General features: G+C 46.5%; 1 protein-coding gene across 1 annotated transcript in view; it reads left to right on the plus strand.

Moving 5' to 3' along the window:
* The first annotated feature begins 1,283 nt into the window (after positions 1–1,283).
* The window catches only part of LOC135049799 (EF-hand calcium-binding domain-containing protein 4B-like), a 227,427-nt gene continuing 203,869 nt past the window's right edge, over positions 1,284–24,841 (plus strand). The window contains exons 1-2 of the mRNA XM_063955674.1: positions 1,284–1,410; positions 1,992–2,208. Of these exons, the coding sequence (XP_063811744.1) occupies positions 1,307–1,410; positions 1,992–2,208 (321 nt within the window). The 5' untranslated portion in view covers positions 1,284–1,306. The remainder of the gene's footprint in view (positions 1,411–1,991; positions 2,209–24,841) is intronic.

Genomic DNA, 24,841 nt, shown 5'->3' on the forward strand with positions numbered 1-24,841 from the left:
CCTACTCAGCGCTTGCGATCACTTCAGACTATTCAGTTCCGGATTTGACGTCACACACACGCCCAGCGTTCGCCCAGCCACACCTGCGTTTTTCCTGGCACGCCTGCGTTTTTCCGAACACTCCCTGAAAACGGCCAGTTGCCACCCAGAAACGCCCACTTCATGTCAAATCACTCTGCGGCCACCAGTATGACTGAAATGCATCGCTAAACCTTGTGCAAAACTGCATCTTTCGTTGTGCCCGTACGTCGCTCGTGCGCACTGCCATTTTTTAGCCTGATCCCTGCACTGCAAACAAATGCAGCAAGCGATCAACTCGGAATGACCCCCTCTGTGTGTTAATGCCATTAACCCGTGTGAACGCCCATAACATCTTAAGTTAATGGGTGTTAACAAGGGTCTCAGGTGAAATAGGGAGTACAAGTGAATAGCCACGGGTGTTAAAGCCCGAGAGAATACCTCTCTTTTTCCGCAGGTAATTGACTCCCCCCCTAAGCGTGGTTTCAGTTCTTTAATATGCTATATTGGAATAGCAACTGTCTGTATTATCAATAAAATATGACAATTTTTCACTAAAAAGATACCACGGTATGAAGGGCTTGTTTTTTTATTTATTTACTTTATTGTAAAAGGGACACCAATTGATCTCATAAAAACCTCTATAAATATTCTTGCAGAATATAATACACAAACAGGGAGGGGTGCCTGCCCAGCAGTCGGCCGGCTTACGCTGCCTGCTGGTCCAGGCTGATTCATACGTCTGCCGGGCCCACTACAGAGCTTTTAGGATTTGAATACAGTGTGGAAAGCAAACCGGAATCTGTCATATGCTCCAGGTAGCGGGCATTTCCGAGTGCCATTAGTTACTTTGGAGCAGTGCTGGCTGCTGTGTGCTCAGGTTGGCTCTCCCCCGCCTCATCTCTTTGCAGACCCAGCACAACCTTTTTTCCTCTGGTCCCCAGAAGGGCAGCAGCAGGAGGTAACTGACCATTGTGTTAAAGGCTAAGCCAGTAATCATCACCCTACCTTTGGCCCCAGGGACATGCAATAGCCTCACCCCCCAGTGCTAGAGCCATACACTACCACCCCGGCCCTATAGATCTAAACTTCCCCTTGTCCCAGGGTCATATGTAATACCCCACTATGTGAGTTATTATGCTGACACTGTTTATCACCCTTCAGCACATATATACAGTATGTCATTACACAGACAGATTACAATTCCCAGCAGCCTCTGCAGCTGCTCAGGAGGACAGGTACACATCACATGACCAGTGTCAGGTGGTACAGTGACAGCTGGAATGTGATGGCCAGTGTGAAATGGAAGCGTCGCACAGATTACGGAGGGCCAAATTCTTTTCTCTGTGACCAGAGGATTTGGACTGGCTGTATTTATTTTGGAGGACACAGGTTATCACTAAGGGCCCAGGCTGGCAATACCTGTGTTGGAATACATGGGCTGGCTATATTTATTTTGAAAGGCAGTGGGTGCAAGTGTACGATGGAAGGTGACATTTACTAGGTGCACATCACCACACCCACTACATGTTGTGTCATGGGTCACAAACTGTCACTTGGCCTTGGGTTCTCACATTTGGAGAAATGTGTTCAGGACTACACACATTGGCGTTTCTATAATGGGTGCAATGGGTGTGGTGCACACGGGCCCCTGTGTCCAGGGGGGCCCACACCGCACCCATTTTAATACTTACCTTTCCTGAGTCCAGCGCCAGGAGCTGTGATCGCACCGGAAATCGCAGCCAAAATGGCCGCCGCGCATGAGAGGTAGCCAGATTAGTCTCCGGATCATGGCGGGTGCCATGTTTCCGGAGACCTGCACATGCGCAGTAGACTTCGGCCAGTGCCGGAGTCTACAGTGCCGTGCAGAGGAGGGGGCCCACCCGGAGGTGCACACGGGCCCCCTCCTCTGTAGAAACGCCCCTGATTACACACCTATATACTGTATGTGACTTTCTTTATTTTCTCAACAGTTTAAACAGCATGGAGCGGAAAAGAACAAAAGGAAGAAGGATGGGTTCATCCCGAAGAACCCTGTACAAACATGAAGACACAGATGAGAGTGTAACCGAGACAAGTCTAGAAACTGAAGAAGATGCTATTTTTAATGAAATGGCTGAAAAAATTCAAAGACTATTTTCAGAAGATGACACAAATAGTAATATATTTATCACACGTGATGACATGAAGGTAATTTCAAGAATATTTTGTTATACTGTAGATGTAAAAACATAGCATATGAGATGTAAAAATGGGTTGGGTTCGGGTGACCGGCGGTTGGGGGTTCGCTGCGCTCGCCACAGGTTTTATTCCAACTCTTTGGGCGTAGTGGACACCCAGGAGTGGGAATAGTCCCTGTTGGTCGGCATGCCGACCAGCGAGCTATTCAGCGTATCCTCCAGTGACTCCACTTGGAAAGTGGACCTCTTGGAACTTTGGTTATGTACCCATTGGCATTATAATCTTAACATTTGTTTTATGGTGGGTGTAAACCAATGGCATTGTAAGCCTGGAAGGGGCCTGTGTGCTGATGGCGGCACATGCACAGAAAACCGGAAAGAGACGGCATCCCGACAGCCAGCATTCTAAACGCATTCCGTCTGACACTATACCAGAGTCTTCTGCATGTGTGCCATATTATCTACATTACCCGCTGGCACCATATTTTTGAAGTAATAACCAGAATAATGGCGCAGACAGCTGGCAGGAAGGACACTTTATTTGGCTAGCATTGCAGTGACTTTTTTAACTCTCCATGTCACTGGGTAATATTCAATTTACGCAGAATTACTGTAGCTAGTTACCGTGTGTTAATCCCTGATATTCAGCACTGGGAGATGGCTAATTGGCTGATTGCTCTATCTGCACACGGCACGCTAATTAACCAGTAAATTAATATGCCCCAGTGTGTTTGATGTGTTTTAATACAGTTAAAATCTTTACTTTTACCTACAATATTATTTTTAAAATGCAAATTCATATGAAATGCGTAAGCAGCTTGTATGTGATTTGTTAGCATTAGTCAGCAATAAATTATAAAATAAGGGTATGTAGCCTTAAGGAACCTCCATATGTTAAAAACTAGCCATACTACTGTACAGAACTCTTTCTCTGTACCAATCCATAAACACTATACAATCAGTTTCTCTTCGCCAATCATTTTAAGTGTGGAGAAAGTATAAAATGTCTGGTATGTAAGCTATTACAGGCAGGGTCCTCCTCCCTCCCTCGCCCACTCCATGTCACCAGTGCTCCACTACCTTGTTTCCTGCTCCCCAACAGCAGCTCTGATTTGTCACTACATTGCATATGTTCTGCCTGGATGTTTCCAAAACCCTGATCCACTCCATGTCATCTCCAGCCTAGATTACTGCAACCTTCTGCTAGCTACCTTCCCCCTCTACTTGACGCATCTCCTTGCTAGCTAGCAGATTGACATACTGTAGGGAACTGTCAATCACTGAGATGAGTCTGTCGCTGGCAGAGAGTAAGATGCCATGGGTCATGTACAAGCTGCCAGAGGAACAGAGATAGTTCAGGTAGAGCCAAGAACAACTGAGCGAGTCCAGAGAATTGTCAAATGGTCTGCTGCATGGTTTGTTCCAGGTACTTGCTGCTGCTAATACCGTAATACCCATTACAGAGACTTCTTGGCATTTTATATAATTAAAGAACCTTCCAGAAGAGGCCATTGTCTGCTGCATATGAAATAACCTAGCACATACTGCATTACACCATGGCAGGGGCGTAACTACCAGAGGCAATGGAGACACCTGCCTCCGAGCTCCCAGCCCTGAAGGGGTACCTACATGCAGCGCCGTAACTACTTGTGTGCCAGGTGTGCCTGGCACACAGCGCAGTCATCGTTAGGGCACAACGGACAGCGGCTTGTTATGAGTCAAACTGACACACTACTAGCCAACTCTGCTGTGCTAGTTGCGCCGCGCTGGAGAAGCCGGAGGCAGGGGAGGAGAGCAGCAGTGCCGGAGGCAGGGGTGGAGGGAGGGGGACTGGAGCTGCAGCAGCGCTATGTAATTGGTAGTGGCGCTGCTGCAGCAGTCCCTCTCCTTCCGCATTGGCTGCCCGGCGCTGCTGTGAATGCTGGGATGCGGCCGGCAAGCCAATGCAGAAGGAGAGGGACAGCTGCAGAGGCACCACTACCAATTACATAGCGCTGCTTCGGCTCCAGTCCCCCTCCCTCCTCCTCCTTCTCCCCTGCCTGGGATCTGCTGCATTAAGCCTGCACCGAGGAGCCTGAGCCAGCGGGGAGAGATGGTAAGTATCTGTCTATCTATCTATCTATCTATCTATCTATCTATCTATCTATCTATCTATCTATCTATTCTGTCTGCCGCAATGTGTAAAAAGGGGGACTGGCTGCCGTAATGTGTAAAAAGGGGGATGCTGTCTGCCGTAATGTGTAAAAAGGAGGACGCTGTCTGCCGTAATGTGTAAAAAGGGGGACGCTGTCTGCCGTAATGTGTAAAAAGGCGGACGCTGTCTGCCGTAATGTGTAAAAAGGGGACGCTGTCTGCCGTAATGTGTAAAGAGGGGGACGCTGTCTGCCGTAATGTGTAAAAAGGGCACGCTGTCTGCCGTAATGTGTAAAAAGGAGGCGCTGTCTGCCATAATGTGTAAAAAGGGGAACTGGCTGCCGTAATGTGTAAAAAGGGGGACTGGCTGCCGTAATGTGTAAAAGGGGCTCTACCTGGTGTAGTGGCGCTACTGTGCAACGTAATTTGAATAATGGAGACTACTGTGCACTGTAGTATGAATTGGTATTATTTTGCGGCCACGCCCCTTCCCCATGAAGCCACGCCCCTTGCATGGGGGGGCGTTAATGCCGTTTCTTGCACACAGCGCTAAAATGCCTAGTTATGGCACTGCCTGCATGTACAGAAGCACCTGTGTGGTTCACAACTGGGTCCAAGTGTGACTATTGCTTTTCCAACGGAGCTCTGTGGCGCATGCACTGCTGCTGCAGAGTTAATCAGCTTTGTCCTATGAGCCCTGATAACACCTGCAACAGCTGATAGGATGACTCCCGCTTGGTACCGCTCAGCCTGCGCTGCAGCAAGCAATGGTGCACCCACCACTGCTGCTGGGCTGTGAGATGGGACCCACTGGTGAACATGCCTGACCCACCTGCCGTTGTCACACAGCATAGCTGGATCCCTACCTATTCGCTATGGGCTCCGGTCTGTGTAGAATGGCTCAGAGAGCTATCTATATAGATTAGAAATGAGCGGGTTCGGTTCTCCGAAATCCGAACCCCCCCGAACTTCACCTATTTTACACGGTTCCGAGGCAGCCTCGAACGCGCCCGAACGTCATCATCCCGCTGTCGGATTCTCGCGAGATTCGTATTCTATATATAGAGCCACGCGTCGCCGCCATTTTCACTCGTGCATTGGAGATTGAACGGAAAGGACGTGACTGCGTTCTTTCCCTGAAAAGCTCCGTAATCTGTGCTCAATGTTCTGCAAATATCTGTGCTCAGTGTGCTGCAAATATCTGTGCTCAATGTGCTGAAACTATCTACGTTCTCTGCCTGAAAACGCTCCATATCTGTGCTCAGTGTGCTGCAAACATCTGTGCTCAGTGTGCTTTATTGTGGGGACTGGGGACCACCATTATATAATTATAGTAGTACAGTACAGTAGGCCATTGCTGTATCTTGCAGCTCTGTGTCACTGCAAGTATCCATTCCATATCTGTGCTGCATTTTTGTGAGCAGTATACATAGTATTACAGTGCAGCATTTTGGTGACCAACAGTATATAGTTGTACAGTAGGCCATTGCTGTATCTTGCAGCTCTGTGTCACTGCAAGTATCCATTCCATATATGTGCTGCATTTTTGTGAGCAGTATATATAGTATTACAGTGCAACATTTTGGTGACCAACAGTATATAGTTGTACAGTAGGCCATTGCTGTATCTTGCAGCTCTGTGTCACTGCAAGTATCCATTCCATATCTGTGCTGCATTTTTGTGAGCAGTATATATAGTATTACAGTGCAGAATTTTGGTGACCAACAGTATACATATATAGTACAGTACAGTAGGCCATTGCTATTGATATATTACTGGCATATAATTCCACACATTAAAAAATGGAGAACAAAAATGTGGAGGGTAAAATAGGGAAAGATCAAGATCCACTTCCACCTCGTGCTGAAGCTGCTGTCACTAGTCATGGCCGAGACGATGAAATGCCATCAACATCGTCTGCTAAGGCTGATGCCCAATGTGTCATAGTAGAGAGCATGTAAAATCCAAAAAGCTAAAGTTCAGTAAAATGACCCAAAAATCTTAATTAAAAGCGTCTGAGGAGAAGCGTAAACTTTCCAATATGCGATTTACGACACGGAGTGGCAAGGAACGGCTGAGGCCCTGGCCTATGTTCATGGCTAGTGGTTCAGCTTCACATGAGGATGGAAGCACTCATCCTCCCGCTAGAAAACTGAAAAGAGTTAAGATGGCAAAAGCACAGCAAAGAATTGTGTGTTCTTCTAAATCACAAATCCCCAAGGAGAGTCCAATTGTGTCGGTTGCGATGCCTGTCCTTCCCAACACTGGACGGGAAGAGGTGGCGCCTTCCACCATTTGCACGCCCCCTGCAAGTGCTGGAAGGAGCACCCACAGTCCAGTTCCTGATAGTCAAATTGAAGATGTCACTGTTGAAGTACACCAGGATGAAGATATGGGTGTTGCTGGCGCTGAGGAGGAAATTGACAAGGAGGATTCTGATGGTGAGGTGGTTTGTTTAAGTCCGGCACCCGGGGAGACACCTGTTGTCTGTGGGATGAATATGGCCATTGACATGCCTGGTCAAATTACAAAAAAAATCACCTCTTTGGTGTGGGATTATTTTAACAGAAATGCGGACAACAGGTGTCAAGCCGTGTGTTGCCTTTGTCAAGCTGTAATAAGTAGGGGTAAGGACGTTAACCACCTAGGAACATCCTCCCTTATACGTCACCTGGAGCGCATTCATCAGAAGTCATTGACAAGTTCATAAACTTTGGGTGACAGCAGAAGCAGTCCACTGACAACTAAATACATTCCTCTTGTACCCAAGCTCCTGCAAACCACACCACCAACTCCCTCAGTGTCCATTTCCTCCTTAGACAGGAAAGCCAATAGTCCTGCAGGCCATGTCACTGGCAAGTCTGACGAGTCCTCTCCTAACTCGGATTCCTCCGATGGATCCTTGAGTGTAACGCCTACTGCTGCTGGCGCTGCTGTTGTTGCTGCTGGGAGTCGATCGTCATCCCAGAGGGGAAGTTGGAAGACCACTTGTACTACTTCCAGTAAGCAATTGATTGTCCAACAGTCCTTTGCGAGGAAGATGAAATATCACAGAAGTCATCTTGCTGCAAAGCGGATAACTCAGGCCTTGGCAGCTGTGTTGGTGTTAAACGTGTGTCCGGTATCCACCGTTAATTCACAGGGAATTAGAGAATTGCTTGAGGTAGTGTGTCCCTGGTACCAAATACCATTTAAGTTCCACTTCTCTAGGCAGGCGATACCGAGAATGTACACAGACGTCAGCAAAAGAGTCACCGGTGTCCTAAAAAATGCAGTTGTACCCAATGTCCACTTAACCACGGACATGTGGACAAGTGGAGCAGGGCAGACTCAGGACTATATGACTGTGACAGCCCACTGGGTAGATGTATTGCCTAACGCAGCAAGAACAGCAACGACGGCACCAGTAGCAGCATCTCGCAAACGCCAACTCGTTCCTAGGCAGGCTACGCTTTGTATCACCGCTTTCCAGAAGAGGCACACAGCTCACGGAAACTGAGGAACATCATCGCAGAATGGCTTACCCCAATTGGACTCTCCTGGGGATTTGTGACATCGGACAATGCCACCAATATTGTGCATGCATTACATGTGGGCAAATTCCAGCATGTCCCATGTTTTGCACATACATTGAATTTGGTGGTGCAGAATTATTTAAAAAATGACAGGGGCGTGCAAGAGATGCTGTCGGTGGCTCGAAGAATTGCGGGCCACTTTCGGCATTCAGCCACCGCGTGCCGAAGACTGGAGCACCAGCAAACACTCCTGAACCTGCCCCGCCATCATCTGAAGCAAGAGGTGGTAACGAGGTGGAATTCAACCCTCTATATGCTTCAGAGGATGGAGAAGCAGCAAAAGGCCATTCAAGCCTATACATCTGCCTATGATATAGGCAAAGGAGGGGGAATGCGCCTGACTCAAGCGCAGTGGAGAATGATTTCAACGTTGTGCAAGGTTCTGCTACCCTTTGAACTTGCCACACGTGAAGTCAGTTCAGACACTGCCCGCCTGAGTCAGGTCATTTCCCTCATCAGGCTTTTGCAGAAGCAGCTGGATAGATTGAAGGAGGAGCTAAAACGGAGCGATTCCGCTAGGCATGTGGGACTTGTGGATGGAGCCCTTAATTCGCTTAACCAGGATTCACAGGTGGTCAATCTGTTGAAATCAGAGCACTACATTTTGGCCACCGTGCTCGATCCTAGGTTTAAAGCCTGCGTTGTATCCAAAGACCTGCTGGTGAGACACTTGTCAAGTCAAGCGGAACGTGACCCGTCAACAGCTCCTCCTTCACATTCTCCCACAACTGGGGCTGCGAGGAAAAATCTAAGAATTCCGAGCCCACCCGCTGGCGGTGATGCAGGGCAGTCTGGATCGAGTGCTGACATCTGGTCCGGACTGAAGGACCTGCCAACGATTACTGACATGTCGTCTACTGTCACTGCATATGATTCTGTCACCATTGAAAGAATGGTGGAGGATTATATGAGTGACCGCATCCAAGTAGGCACGTCAGACAGTCCGTACGTATACTGGCAGGAAAAAGAGGCAATTTGGAGGCCCTTGCACAAACTGGCTTTATTTTGCCTAATTTGCCCCCCCTCCAGTGTATACTCCGAAAGAGTGTTTAGTGCAGCCGGTCACCTTGTCAGCAATCGGCGTACAAGGTTACTTCCAGAAAATGTGGAGAAGATGATGTTCATCAAAATGAATTATAATCAATTCCTCCGTGGAGACATTCACCAGCAATTGCCTCCAGAAAGTACACAGGGACCTGAGATGGTGGATTCCAGTGGGGACGAATTAATACTCTGTTAGGAGGGGGATGTACACAGTGAATTGGGTGATGAATCGGACGATGAGGAGGAGGTGGACATCTTGCCTCTGTAGAGCCAGTTTGTGCAAGGAGAGATTGATTGCTTCTTTTTTGGTGGGGGCCAATCGTGTGGCAGACCCTGTGGCTGAAATGATGAGTTTGTTAAAGTGTGCATGTCCTGTTTAAACAACATAAGGGTGGTCCATCTTGCACCTCTTTTTTTTTTTTTTTTAATCTCTGCATCATGTGATGTTTGGGGCTAATTTTTCTAAGTGCCATCCTGTCTGACACTGCAGTGCCACTCCTAGATGGGACAGGTGTTTGTGCCGCCCACTTGGGACACTTAGGTTAGTCATCCAGCGACCACGGTGCAAATTTTAGGACTAAAAATAATATTGTGAGGTGTGAGATGTTCAGAATAGACTGGAAATTAGTGTAAATTATGGTTATTGAGGTTAATGATACTATGGGATCAAAATGACCCCCAAATTCTATGATTTAAGCTGTTTTTGAGTTTGTTTTTTATAAAAACACCCGAATCCAAAACACACCCGAATGCGACAAAAAAATTTCAGGGAGGTTTTGCCAAAATGCGTCCGAATCCAAAACACGGCCGCAGAACCGAATCCAAAACCAAAACACAAAACCTGAAAAATTTCCGGTGCACATCTCTAATATAAATTTGTAAGTCCTGACACACACATTCACACACTCACACCATATTTGTTTTTCCTTTATTTAAGGGGGGGCGGGGAGGGGGGGGAGCACCAAACTACAACTTGCCTCTGGGCAACTGGAATGAACTTACCTCCATGGTATTCGCCAGTTGGATGCTTTATATCCTGTAAATGATCAACTAGGTGATTCAGAGAGATACGCATCTCGGTCACATCTCCACTTGGGGCTGTTTTGATGTAATTGGGGAGAAACAGGGTTTTCGCAAATGTTGCGAGGACATATTGGCATGTTGGCAGAATTGAGAGCTACCATGAATCTCCTGATGCAATAGCGATCTGGCAATGATGGTAGCTACTGCAACGGGCAGACGGATGGGAGCCCTATGGCCTCAGGGATGCGTGCAACTCTGCATATTGGAGAATATTTGCATTAATTTTCATGTGTTCAATACAGCCGCACTTTTGGTCAATTTGCGCACACCTCTGAGTCAGCGCATTTAAGAGTAGCAAATACCTACTGTACACATAGTGTGGCTGCCTGTGAGACATACACAAAGTGGCTGTAGACCACCAGACACCAGTTTTACTACCTTATGCTAATGCGAACATCCCGCCTATTGATTTTATGCCATCTACCGCAACCACTGTCATTACTTTTATTAGGCTCTGCATTTTGTGCTCTGGAACAATATTATTATAGCATTCCCATTATATGGGTGACTAGACATTAGCAAAATTTTAAAACTGAATTTCCAGTGATTATTCGGTTGGATATGAGTGTTTTGTCCAGGTAACCCTGACCTAGCACTCGCCTGTCCTAGGAAGCTGGTTTTTGACATTGTGGTGGGAGTCTAGGTCATAGTCTGTGGTTCGGAGAAAGCCCAGGCCCAATACACAGAGGTCCATAAAAAAGTGCAGTTCTAACATGATGGTCCTGTAGGTGGCTAGAACGATTACAGGTATTTACAGAGTGTCCTGGTTCCAATTTTGCTATTACAGGTTGAGTATCCCTTATTCAAAACGCTTGGGACCAGAAGTATTTTGGATATCGGATTTTTCCATATTTTGGAATAATTGCATACCATAATGAGATATCATGGCGATGGGACCCAAGTCTAAGCACAGAATGCATTTATGTTTCATATACACCTTATACACACAGCCTGAAGGTAATTTTAGCCAATATTTTGAATAACTTTGTGTATTAAACAAAGTGTGTGTACATTGAGCCATCAGAAAACAAAGGTTTCACTATCTCACTCTCACTCAAAAAATTCTGTATTTCGGAATATTCTGTATTTCGGAATATTTGGATATGGGATACTCAACCTGTATTTCTTCTTTATGGCCTATTAGGGAAAACCACTGGGGATCCATTCAAGCTGTTGATCCTTATTTGTCCATACTACCAACATTGGACATGTGCAGGACTATGGAAGGCCTAGCACATTTGGGCCTTCTACAGTAGCTGCTGTACCCCCTGCAACAGCGGTAGTTCCACCATTAGTCATTACTATTTTTGGGGCTACTAAACCCGTCATCATCTTCTTCAGGAAAGATAGAATTTTTTTAATTGCTCCTATTATAAAGGAACTCTAGAACTCTTTATTATTGGCTATATGGATGATGTAGTGATATGGCTATATGTGAGCAGTGAGACTATTAATATGGTTTTGCTCAGTGCCAGATTAAGGTCCACACTGGCCTGGAGCTGAAATTTATGAAAGGCCTATTGCTGCCGCACAGTGGGTGTTAATAGCGCCACAGAGAATTTCTCCTTGTGTGGGCAGGAGGGTGTGGTGGCATACTACCAGAGCCGGCCCTAACCAATATGATGCCCTAGGCAAGATTTTGGCTGGCGCCCCCTAGCACCACCGCTAGTTCTGCAGGACATGCCTGGCACGAGTCAGCTGGCAGCTCTGCTAATGTTGGAGCGCCTTTTGTTTATGAAAATGCATCTTATTTGCATTACTATTGGCTAGGATGCACAAACAGCTTTTGCTGATTAAAATGATATGCAGCATGCCTATATTCTGTGTGCGACTGCGGCTGTATCTGCATACAAAATGCTACATTTTAGTGATTTCCAGGAATACACTGCAACGTAGCATTTTGTATGAAGATACAGCCTCAGTTACACACAGAATATAGGCATGCCGCATATCATTTTAATCAGCAGAAGCTTCTGGTGCCCCATAGCATACCAAATGCCCTAGGCATTTGTCTAGTTTGCCTATGCCTAGGGCCGGCTCTGCATACTGTATATCACTGCTCTTCCTATGCACACTACATCACTTCACTATGGCGCTCATTCCAAGTTGATCGCTAGCTGTCGTTGTTCGCTGCGTAGCAATCATTTAAAAAAACGGCAAAACTGTGCATGCGTATACACCGCAATGCGCATGTGCGGCGTACGGGTACAAAGAGCATCGTGGTTTTGCACAGGTTCTAGATGCTTTCAGTCGCACTGGCGAACACAGGGAGATTGACAGGAAGTGGAAGTTTCTGGGTTCAACTGACCATTTTTTGGGTGTGTTTGGAAAAATGCAGGGATGGCCGGGCGTTTGCTGGGCGGGTATCTGGCGTCATTATCGTGTCATTCGTCGCAGCAATCATCGCACAGAATAAGTAACTACAGGGCTGGTCTTGTTCTGCACAAAATATGTTTGCAGCCGCTCTGCTGCACAGGCGTTCGTACTCCTGCTATGCTAAAATACACTCCCCAGTGGGCGGCCACTATGCGTTTGCACGGTTGCTAAAAGTAGCTAGCGAGCGATCAACTCGGAATGAGGGTCTATATCGCTTCTACACTACGGGCCTAATTCAGATCTGATCTCTGATTTGCGAAATCGCAAGGCGGGCGATTATTTATTATTTTATTTATTAACAGTTTCTTATATAGCGCAGCAAATTCCATTGCGCTTTACAATTTGAAATAACAATAACAAAATGGGTGATAACAAACAGTCATAGAGGTAGGAAGGCCCTGCTCGCAAGCTTACAATCTATAGGGAAATAGGCATGTGTACATAAGGAAAGGTGCTATCTATTGCATAGAATGAGAAGACATGTGAGGATATGTGTGGACTGTACAGAGTGGATGCAATTTGATAGGAAGGTTTATGAAAGTTATGTGGGCGGTTCTGGAATTTGATATGCTTGCCTGAAGAGGTGAGTTTTCAGGGAACGCTTGAAGGTTTGGAGACTAGAGGAGAGTCTTATTGTGCGTGGTAGGGCATTCCACATAGTGGATGCAGCCCGATGAATGTCCTGCAATTGTGAGTGGGAGCGAGTAATGAGTGTGAATGAGAGACGCAGGTCTTGTGAAGAGCGAAGAGGTCGGGTTGGGAGATATTTTGAGATAAGCGAAGTGATGTATGTTGGTGTAGTTTGGTAAATGGCCTTGTGTGTGAGTAAAAGTATTTTATATTGAATGCGGTAGAGTACAGGTAACCAATGGAGGGACTGACAGAGTGGATCTGCAGATGATGAACGTCTAGCGAGGAAGATAAGCCTCGCCGCTGCATTCAGAATGGATTGTAGTGGTGAGAGTCTCGTTTTGGGAAGACCAGTTAGGAGACTATTGCAATAATCAATGCGGGAGATAATGAGAGCGTGGAATCGAGTTTTAGCAGTGTCTTGTGTAAGGTATGGTCGTATTTTGGATATGTTTTTTAGATGCATGTAACATGATCTTGAGACAGATTGAATGTGGGGAACAAAGGACAGATCAGAGTCAAGGATGACACCTAGGCAGCGAGCTTGTGGGGTAGGGTAGATAGTCGAGTTTTCAACAGTGATAGAGATATCAGGTTGGTACCTACAATTGGCCGGTGGAAATATAATTAACTCTGTCTTTGAAATATTCAGTTTGAGGTGGCGAGATGTCATACAGGGTGAAATGGCAGAAAGGCATTCAGTGACACGGTCCAGTACAGATAGGGACAAGTCAGGTGAGGATAGGTAGATTTGAGTATCATCTGCGTACAGATGATACTGAAAACCAAAAGAGCTGATTAGTTTACCAAGAGATGAGGTATAGATAGAGAAAAGCAGAGGACCCAAGACTGAGCCTTGCAGTACTCCAACTGAAAGAGGTAGCGAAGAGGAGGTAGATTCAGAGAAGCGAACACTGAAGGAGCGATTAGATAGGTAGGATAGGAACCAAGAAAGGGCTGTGTCTTTAAGGCCTAGGGATTGTAATGTCTGTATGAGAAGAGAGTGGTCTACAGTGTCAAATGCAGCAGATAGATCCAGAAGAATAAGTAGTGAGTAATGGCCTTTAGACTTCGTAGTGACCAAATCATTAACCACTTTAGTCAGTGCTGTCTCTGTGGAGTGTTGGGAACGGAAGCCTGACTGAAGTGGGTCCAATAAAGTGTATGAGTTAAGAAAGTGTGTGAGTCGAGTGTAGGCAAGTCTCTCAAGTAGCTTAGAGAGACAAGGGAGCTGAGAGATAGGGCGGTAGTTTGAGAGAGCATTAGGGTCAGAATTTTGTTTCTTTAAAATGGGAGTAATCACTGCATGCTTGAAGAGTGAAGGAAAAATACCAGTAGAGAGAGAGAGATTACAGATGTTAGTTAAGGTAGGGATGAGCACCAGAGACAGAGCTTTACTTATTTGTGAGGGTAAAGGATCAAGAGGAGAGGTAGAGGAAAAGCAGGATGAGAAGAGTGATGATACTTCATCTTCATTTGTGGGATCAAATGAAGAAAGAGTGCCAGAGGGTTCAGGTAAAGAACGGAGCAGGTCACTGGCTACCGAAGAGCATACTATTTCATTTCGGATCTTATCAATCTTCTCCTTGAAGTAGGAAGCAAGATCCTGCGCCTTGATAGTGGCTGGTGGGGTAGGTGAGGGAGGATTCAGAAGTGACTTAAATGTATTAAAGAGTCGTTTGGGGTTAGAGGCTTGAGCAGAGATAAGAGTTTGGAAATATGTTTGTTTGGCAGTGTCCAGGGCATTTTTATAAGAATGGTAGACAGTCTTATATGTGAGGAAGTCACTTGAAATACGAGATTTATGCCACTGACGTTCAAGTTTTCGTGTGAGTTTTTGTAGTTGTCTTGTTAATTTGGAGTGCCATGGTTGACATCTAGGCCTACGTGGAGTGTGATGGGTAGCTGGAGCCACTTCATCAAGGGCTAGTTCTAGAGTCTCATTAAGGTGTGATACAGCCATCTCAGGAGAGGTGAATGCAGAAATAGGTGAAAGCAGTTGTTGGAGTGAAGTGGAAAGTTCTTGAAGATTAATTGTGTTAATAATTCTGCGGGTTTGAGGAAGATTGGAGGACTTCAGCAACACAGGGTTTGAATTAACGGAGAAGAGCATGCAGGTGATAAGGTTGTGATCTGAGAGGGGGAAAGGAGTGTTAGTGAGTTCAGAGATGGAGCATAGTCTGGTGAATACTAGATCAAGGCAGTGGCCCTCCTGATGAGTAGAGGAGTCAGTCCATTGGGAGAGGCCAAGAGAGGACAAATGCACGTGTACAGATCACAATGCGCAGGCGCAAGGCCAAACTGCAAAACAATCCTGCGTCTTTTTTGACCGCTAGGCAAACGCAGGTTGATTGACAGGAAGTGGACCTTTGCGGGTGGTAACTGGCCATTTTCTGGGAGTGCCAGGAAAAACGCAGGAGTTCCCAAGCGTTTTCAGGGCGGGTGTGTGAGGTCAGCTCCGGCCCGATCAGCTTGATTATTTCGAACTGTAGGAATAGGTCCTGGGCTACGCACAGACTGCACTGACTGGAAAAATTATTTGATGGTGAGTGAGTTGCGAACGGATGTGCAGCTGATCGACGTATGCAAAGCTTTTCGCATGGCGCACGCATACTTGCACGGGCCGGTTTTTCACTCTGTCTGGGCTGCAACTATCCTATCTCAAACCTCTGCAAATTCTCAGAGGAGCAATCAGGTCTGAATTAGGATAATTTACAAAGAAATGTCTCATGGTGCTATGCTATTAATTTGCCTATATTTATATAAACCAAAATAGGATTTATATTGTATTCAGCTGCTGAGTGTCAAATATGCTTGTGTAGGCATATATAAAAAAGAGGTCTCCTATTTTCATAGAGGAACCAGCTAGACAATTTGGAAAAGCACTCTGCGCTAATTCATTCCATCAGGTCTTAAAATAAAATGAATTCACACAAATATAAAATACTTTTCTTTCTTTTATTAGAAAATGATCAAAAGATCTTTAAATTGATGTATATGTAATATAAAAGATAATTCATACAACAGACTAAGTATATACATAAACTGTCATGCCACTAAATTGATATAAACTATATTTCTATTTCTATTGCTGGCTTTTCATATACCTATGGATATAGTAAATTTCAATGGAGGTCAATCAATTCACATAATATATCTAAATATAAAAATGTCCACAATGAACATATAGGACAATCCCTGTGATTATAGTGAACGGAAAAATTCCTCAAACCATTCACTTAGCAAATGTAGAGAGACCCGGTGTTAATTAATTTCATTTAGCAATAGCTAAAAAGTCTCAGCGGACTGATTGTGCAAATTAACAAGAGAAACTCTGGAGAGCTCTGTGGGGCTATCAGCATATGTGAGCGCTAACCCTCTGTCTTAGTTTGTATGACGGATCGATTGGACGTACACTGTGTGCCAGTCGGGTGCAGCTAGGAGGCTCCGGACGTCTCCGATCTCCAACATATAATTGCCGCTGCAGTCCCAGAAAGCCGCTGATGGATTTTGCTGGCGTCCGGCGTTGCACAGGGAAATATACAGGGATATCCTTAGTGAATGGTACTGTCACCAAAAGTCCCTTCTTCTTCTAACGCATTTCGCTCGTTCCTGGAGCTTCCCCTTTGAGACTTGATAGAATGAATTAGCGCAGAGTGCTTTTCCAAAAGGTCTGAATTAGGCCCATAGTCCCCAGCACCCGATCCAGTCACAGTGCTTCTCTGAACGTAAATGGTACACAAGAAAAGAGCATCGGGTGGGAGAAGAGCAGCAGAGAACAGGAGGAGGAGCAGAAATGGGGTCAGGGGGTACACGGGAAAAGCTGGACCCCTGCATTAACTGTTGCACAATGGTCTAATACTCACTCCCTTCCCTCGTGTCCCCACTGACAACAAGGTCTAAGCCCCTGTTACAGCTGCTTAGATAGATGCAGTGCAAAAGTTAAACTTCTCTCAGCAGGCTGGCTGAGCGTCAGACGGTCCGGGAGGCCAGGCTTCAGATGGGTCCAGGAGGCGGGGCTTCAGACAGGTCTTGGAGGTGGAGCTTCTGACAGCACGGTGACCTGAGCATCTGGCTGGTGTCAGGGGTGATGTTATTTCCAGTGGCCGGAAGGCGAGAAAGCTGCGCTGGTGGTGACAAGAATTTTTTTGTCCTGTCAACACTGACTGCGCTGCAGGGGATCCTGTGGACCTATTTTCAATGGGCGGCCTGGAGCTGCAGCTCCATCTGCCCCATTGTTAATCCGGCCCTGGTTTTTCTAGAACTCATTGGGTGACATGTTGTAACTAGTAGAGATGAGCGCCGGAAATTTTTCGGGTTTTGTGTTTTGGTTTTGGGTTCGGTTCCACGGCTGTGTTTTGGGTTCGACCGCGTTTTGGCAAAACCTAACCGAATTTTTTTTGTCGGATTCGGGTGTGTTTTGGATTCGGGTGTTTTTTTCCAAAAAACCTAAAAAACAGCTTAAATCATAGAATTTGGGGGTCATTTTGATCCCAAAGTATTATTAACCTCAAAAACCATCATTTCCACTCATTTTCAGTCTATTCTGAATACCTCACACCTCACAATATTATTTTTAGTCCTAAAATTTGCACCGAGGTCGCTGGATGACTAAGCTAAGCGACCCTAGTGGCCGACACAAACACCTGGCCCATCTAGGAGTGGCACTGCAGTGTCACGCAGGATGTCCCTTCCAAAAAACCCTCCCCAAACAGCACATGACGCAAAGAAAAAAAGAGGCGCAATGAGGTAGCTGTGTGAGTAAGATAAGCGACCCTAGTGGCCGACACAAACACCGGGCCCATCTAGGAGTGGCACTGCAGTGTCACGCAGGATGTCCCTTCCAAAAAACCCTCCCCAAACAGCACATGACGCAAAGAAAAAAAGAGGCGCAATGAGGTAGCTGTGTGAGTAAGATAAGCGACCCTAGTGGCCGACACAAACACCGGGCCCATCTAGGAGTGGCACTGCAGTGTCACGCAGGATGTCCCTTCCAAAAAACCCTCCCCAAACAGCACATGACGCAAAGAAAAAAAGAGGCGCAATGAGGTAGCTGTGTGAGTAAGATAAGCGACCCTAGTGGCCGACACAAACACCGGGCCCATCTAGGAGTGGCACTGCAGTGTCACGCAGGATGTCCCTTCCAAAAAACCCTCCCCAAACAGCACATGACGCAAAGAAAAAAAGAGGCGCAATGAGGTAGCTGTGTGAGTAAGATAAGCGACCCTAGTGGCTGACACAAACACCGGGCCCATCTAGGAGTGGCACTGCAGTGTCACGCAGGATGTCCCTTCCAAAAAACCCTCCCCAAACAGCACATGACGCAAAGAGAAAAAGAGGCGCAATGAGGTAGCTGTGTGAGTAAGATAAGCGACCCTAGTGGCCGACACAAACACCGGGCCCATCTAGGAGTGGCACTGCAGTGTCACGCAGGATGTCCCTTCCAAAAAACCCTCCCCAAACAGCACATGACGCAAAGAAAAAAAGAGGCGCAATGAGGTAGCTGTGTGAGTAAGATAAGCGACCCTAGTGGCCGACACAAACACCGGGCCCATCTAGGAGTGGCACTGCAGTGTCACGCAGGATGTCCCTTCCAAAAAACCCTCCCCAAACAGCACATGACGCAAAGAAAAAAAGAGGCGCAATGAGGTAGCTGTGTAAGTAAGATAAGCGACCCTAGTGGCCGACACAAACACCGGGCCCATCTAGGAGTGGCACTGCAGTGTCACGCAGGATGTCCCTTCCAAAAAACCCTCCCCAAACAGCACATGACGCAAAGAAAAAAAGAGGCGCAATGAGGTAGCTGTGTGAGTAAGATAAGCGACCCTAGTGGCCGACACAAATACCGGGCCCATCTAGGAGTGGCACTGCAGTGTCACGCAGGATGTCCCTTCCAAAAAACCCTCCCCAAACAGCACATGACGCAAAGAAAAAAAGAGGCGCAATGAGGTAGCTGTGTGAGTAAGATAAGCGACCCTAGTGGCCGACACAAACACCGGGCCCATCTAGGAGTGGCACTGCAGTGTCACGCAGGATGGCCCTTCCAAAAAACACTCCCCAAACAGCACATGACGCAAAGAAAAATTAAAGAAAAAAGAGGTGCAAGATGGAATTGTCCTTGGGCCCTCCCACCCACCCTTATGTTGTATAAACAGGACATGCACACTTTAACCAACCTATCATTTCAGTGACAGGGTCTGCCACATGACTGTGACTGATATGACGGGTTGGTTTGGACCCCCACCAAAAAAGAAGCAATTAATCTCTCCTTGCACAAACTGGCTCTACAGAGGCAAGATGTCCACCTCATCATCATCCTCCGATATATCACCGTGTACATCCCCCTCCTCACAGATTATCAATTCGTCCCCACTGGAATCCACCATCTCAGCTCCCTGTGTACTTTGTGGAGGCAATTGCTGCTGGTCAATGTCTCCGCGGAGGAATTGATTATAATTCATTTTAATGAACATCATCTTCTCCACATTTTCTGGATGTAACCTCGTACGCCGATTGCTGACAAGGTGAGCGGCGGCACTAAACACTCTTTCGGAGTACACACTTGTGGGAGGGCAACTTAGGTAGAATAAAGCCAGTTTGTGCAAGGGCCTCCAAATTGCCTCTTTTTCCTGCCAGTATAAGTACGGACTGTGTGACGTGCCTACTTGGATGCGGTCACTCATATAATCCTCCACCATTCTTTCAATGTTGAGAGAATCATATGCAGTGACAGTAGACGACATGTCCGTAATCGTTGTCAGGTCCTTCAGTCCGGACCAGATGTCAGCATCAGCAGTCGCTCCAGACTGCCCTGCATCACCGCCAGCGGGTGGGCTCGGAATTCTGAGCCTTTTCCTCGCACCCCCAGTTGCGGGAGAATGTGAAGGAGGAGATGTTGACAGGTCGCGTTCCGCTTGACTTGACAATTTTCTCACCAGCAGGTCTTTCAACCCCAGCAGACTTGTGTCTGCCGGAAAGAGAGATCCAAGGTAGGCTTTAAATCTAGGATCGAGCACGGTGGCCAAAATGTAGTGCTCTGATTTCAACAGATTGACCACCCGTGAATCCTTGTTAAGCGAATTAAGGGCTCCATCCACAAGTCCCACATGCCTAGCGGAATCGCTCCGTGTTAGCTCCTCCTTCAATGTCTCCAGCTTCTTCTGCAAAAGCCTGATGAGGGGAATGACCTGACTCAGGCTGGCAGTGTCTGAACTGACTTCACGTGTGGCAAGTTCAAAGGGCATCAGAACCTTGCACAACGTTGAAATCATTCTCCACTGCGCTTGAGACAGGTGCATTCCACCTCCTATATCGTGCTCAATTGTATAGGCTTGAATGGCCTTTTGCTGCTCCTCCAACCTCTGAAGCATATAGAGGGTTGAATTCCACCTCGTTACCACTTCTTGCTTCAGATGATGGCAGGGCAGGTTCAGTAGTTTTTGGTGGTGCTCCAGTCTTCTGTACGTGGTGCCTGTACGCCGAAAGTGTCCCGCAATTCTTCTGGCCACCAACAGCATCTCTTGCACGCCCCTGTCGTTTTTTTAAAAAATTCTGCACCACCAAATTCAAGGTATGTGCAAAACATGGGACGTGCTGGAATTTGCCCATATTTAATGCACACACAATATTGCTGGCGTTGTCCGATGCCACAAATCCACAGGAGAGTCCAATTGGGGTATGCCATTCCGCGATGATCTTCCTCAGTTGCCGTAAGAGGTTTTCAGCTGTGTGCGTATTCTGGAAACCGGTGATACAAAGCGTAGCCTGCCTAGGAAAGAGTTGGCGTTTGCGCGATGCTGCTACTGGTGCCGCCGCTGCTGTTCTTGCGGCGGGAGTCCATACATCTACCCAGTGGGCTGTCACAGTCATATAGTCCTGACCCTGCCCTGCTCCACTTGTCCACATGTCCGTGGTTAAGTGGACATTGGGTACAACTGCATTTTTTAGGACACTGGTGAGTCTTTTTCTGACGTCCGTGTACATTCTCGGTATCGCCTGCCTAGAGAAGTGGAACCTAGATGGTATTTGGTAACGGGGGCACACTGCCTCAATAAATTGTCTAGTTCCCTGTGAACTAACGGCGGATACCGGACGCACGTCTAACACCAACATAGTTGTCAAGGCCTCAGTTATCCGCTTTGCAGCAGGATGACTGCTGTGATATTTCATCTTCCTCGCAAAGGACTGTTGAACAGTCAATTGCTTACTGGAAGTAGTACAAGTGGGCTTACGACTTCCCCTCTGGGATGACCATCGACTCCCAGCAGCAACAACAGCAGCGCCAGCAGCAGTAGGCGTTACACGCAAGGATGCATCGGAGGAATCCCAGGCAGGAGAGGACTCGTCAGAATTGCCAGTGACATGGCCTGCAGGACTATTGGCATTCCTGGGGAAGGAGGAAATTGACACTGAGGGAGTTGGTGGGGTGGTTTGCGTGAGCTTGGTTACAAGAGGAAGGGATTTACTGGTCAGTGGACTGCTTCCGCTGTCGCCCAAAGTTTTTGAACTTGTCACTGACTTATTATGAATGCGCTGCAGGTGACGTATAAGGGAGGATGTTCCGAGGTGGTTAACGTCCTTACCCCTACTTATTACAGCTTGACAAAGGCAACACACGGCTTGACACCTGTTGTCCGCATTTCTGTTGAAATACTTCCACACCGAAGAGCTGATTTTTTTGGTATTTTCACCAGGCATGTCAGTGGCCATATTCCTCCCACGGACAACAGGTGTCTCCCCGGGTGCCTGACTTAAACAAACCACCTCACCATCAGAATCCTCCTGGTCAATTTCCTCCCCAGCGCCAGCAACACCCATATCCTCCTCATCCTGGTGTACTTCAACACTGACATCTTCAATCTGACTATCAGGAACTGGACTGCGGGTGCTCCTTCCAGCACTTGCAGGGGGCGTGCAAATGGTGGAAGGCGCATGCTCTTCACGTCCAGTGTTGGGAAGGTCAGGCATCGCAACCGACACAATTGGACTCTCCTTGTGGATTTGGGATTTCGAAGAACGCACAGTTCTTTGCGGTGCTACTGCTTTTGCCAGCTTGAGTCTTTTCATTTTTCTAGCGAGAGGCTGAGTGCTTCCATCCTCATGTGAAGCTGAACCACTAGCCATGAACATAGGCCAGGGCCTCAGCCGTTCCTTGCCACTCCGTGTGGTAAATGGCATATTGGCAAGTTTACGCTTCTCCTCCGACAATTTTCTTTTAGGTTTTGGAGTCCTTTTTTTACTGATATTTGGTGTTTTGGATTTGACATGCTCTGTACTATGACATTGGGCATCGGCCTTGGCAGACGACGTTGCTGGCATTTCATCGTCTCGGCCATGACTAGTGGCAGCAGCTTCAGCACGAGGTGGAAGTGGATCTTGATCTTTCCCTAATTTTGGAACCTCAACATTTTTGTTCTCCATATTTTAATAGGCACAACTAAAAGGCACCTCAGGTAAACAATGGAGATGGATGGATACTAGTATACAATTATGGATGGACTGCCGAGTGCCGACACAGAGGTAGCTACAGCCGTGGACTACCGTACTGTGTCTGCTGCTAATATAGACTGGATGATAATGAGATGTAGTATGTATAAAGAAGAAAGAAAAAAAAAACCACGGGAAGGTGGTATACAATTATGGATGGACTGCCGAGTGCCGACACAGAGGTAGCTACAGCCGTGGACTACCGTACTGTGTCTGCTGCTAATATAGACTGGTTGATAATGAGATGTAGTATGTATAAAGAAGAAAGAGAAAAAAAACCACGGGTAGGTGGTATACAATTATGGATGGACTGCCGAGTGCCGACACAGAGGTAGCTACAGCCGTGGACTACCGTACTGTGTCTGCTGCTAATATAGACTGGTTGATAATGAGATGTAGTATGTATAAAGAAGAAAGAAAAAAAAAACCACGGGTAGGTGGTATACAATTATGGATGGACTGCCGAGTGCCGACACAGAGGTAGCTACAGCCGTGGACTACCGTACTGTGTCTGCTGCTAATATAGACTGGTTGATAATGAGATGTAGTATGTATAAAGAAGAAAGAAAAAAAAACCACGGGTAGGTGGTATACAATTATGGATGGACTGCCGAGTGCCGACACAGAGGTAGCTACAGCCGTGGACTACCGTACTGTGTCTGCTGCTAATATAGACTGGTTGATAATGAGATGTAGTATGTATAAAGAAGAAAGAAAAAAAAAACCACGGGTAGGTGGTATACAATTATGGATGGACTGCCGAGTGCCGACACAGAGGTAGCTACAGCCGTGGACTACCGTACTGTGTCTGCTGCTAATATAGACTGGTTGATAATGAGATGTAGTATGTATAAAGAAGAAAGAAAAAAAAAACCACGGGTAGGTGGTATACAATTATGGATGGACTGCCGAGTGCCGACACAGAGGTAGCTACAGCCGTGGACTACCGTACTGTGTCTGCTGCTAATATAGACTGGTTGATAATGAGATGTAGTATGTATAAAGAAGAAAGAAAAAACCACGGGTAGGTGGTATACAATTATGGATGGACTGCCGAGTGCCGACACAGAGGTAGCTACAGCCGTGGACTACCGTACTGTGTCTGCTGCTAATATAGACTGGATGATAATGAGATGTAGTATGTATTAAGAAGAAAGAAAAAAAAAACCACGGGTAGGTGGTATACAATTATGGATGGACTGCCGAGTGCCGACACAGAGGTAGCTACAGCCGTGGACTACCGTACTGTGTCTGCTGCTAATATAGACTGGATGATAATGAGATGTAGTATGTATAAAGAAGAAAGAAAAAAAACCACGGGTAGGTGGTATACAATTATGGATGGACTGCCGAGTGCCGACACAGAGGTAGCTACAGCCGTGGACTACCGTACTGTGTCTGCTGCTAATATAGACTGGATGATAATGAGATGTAGTATGTATAAAGAAGAAAGAAAAAAAAAACACGGGTAGGTGGTATACAATTATGGATGGACTGCCGAGTGCCGACACAGAGGTAGCTACAGCCATGGACTACCGTACTGTGTCTGCTGCTAATATAGACTGGTTGATAATGAGATGTAGTATGTATAAAGAAGAAAGAAAAAAAAAAACCACGGGTAGGTGGTATACAATTATGGATGGACTGCCGAGTGCCGACACAGAGGTAGCTACAGCCGTGGACTACCGTACTGTGTCTGCTGCTAATATAGACTGGATGATAATGAGATGTAGTATATATAAAGAAGAAAGAAAAAAAAAACCACGGGTAGGTGGTGGTATACAATTATGGATGGACTGCCGAGTGCCGACACAGAGATAGCTACAGCCGTGGACTACCGTACTGTACTGTGTCTGCTGCTAATATAGACTGGATGATAATGAGATGTAGTATGTATAAAGAAGAAAGAAAAAAAAAACACGGGTAGGTGGTATACAATTATGGATGGACTGCCGAGTGCCGACACAGAGGTAGCTACAGCCGTGAACTACCGTACTGTGTCTGCTGCTAGTATAGACTGGATGATAAATAATGATATACAAAAATATATATATATCACTACTGCAGCCGGACAGGTATATATTATATAATGACGGACCTGCTGGACACTGTCTGTCAGCAGAATGAGTTTTTTATAGAATAAAAAAACACCACACAAGTCACACGATGAGTGTTTAACTTTTTCAGGCAGACAATCACAATATACTGGTGGTCAGTGTGGTCAGGTCACTGGTCAGTCACACTGGCAGTGGCACTCTGGCAGCAAAAGTGTGCACTGTTTAATATGTACTCCTGGCTCCTGCTATAACCTATAAC

Source organism: Pseudophryne corroboree, chromosome 2 (genome assembly GCF_028390025.1).
Source record: "Pseudophryne corroboree isolate aPseCor3 chromosome 2, aPseCor3.hap2, whole genome shotgun sequence".
NCBI classification, from domain to species: domain Eukaryota; kingdom Metazoa; phylum Chordata; class Amphibia; order Anura; family Myobatrachidae; genus Pseudophryne; species Pseudophryne corroboree.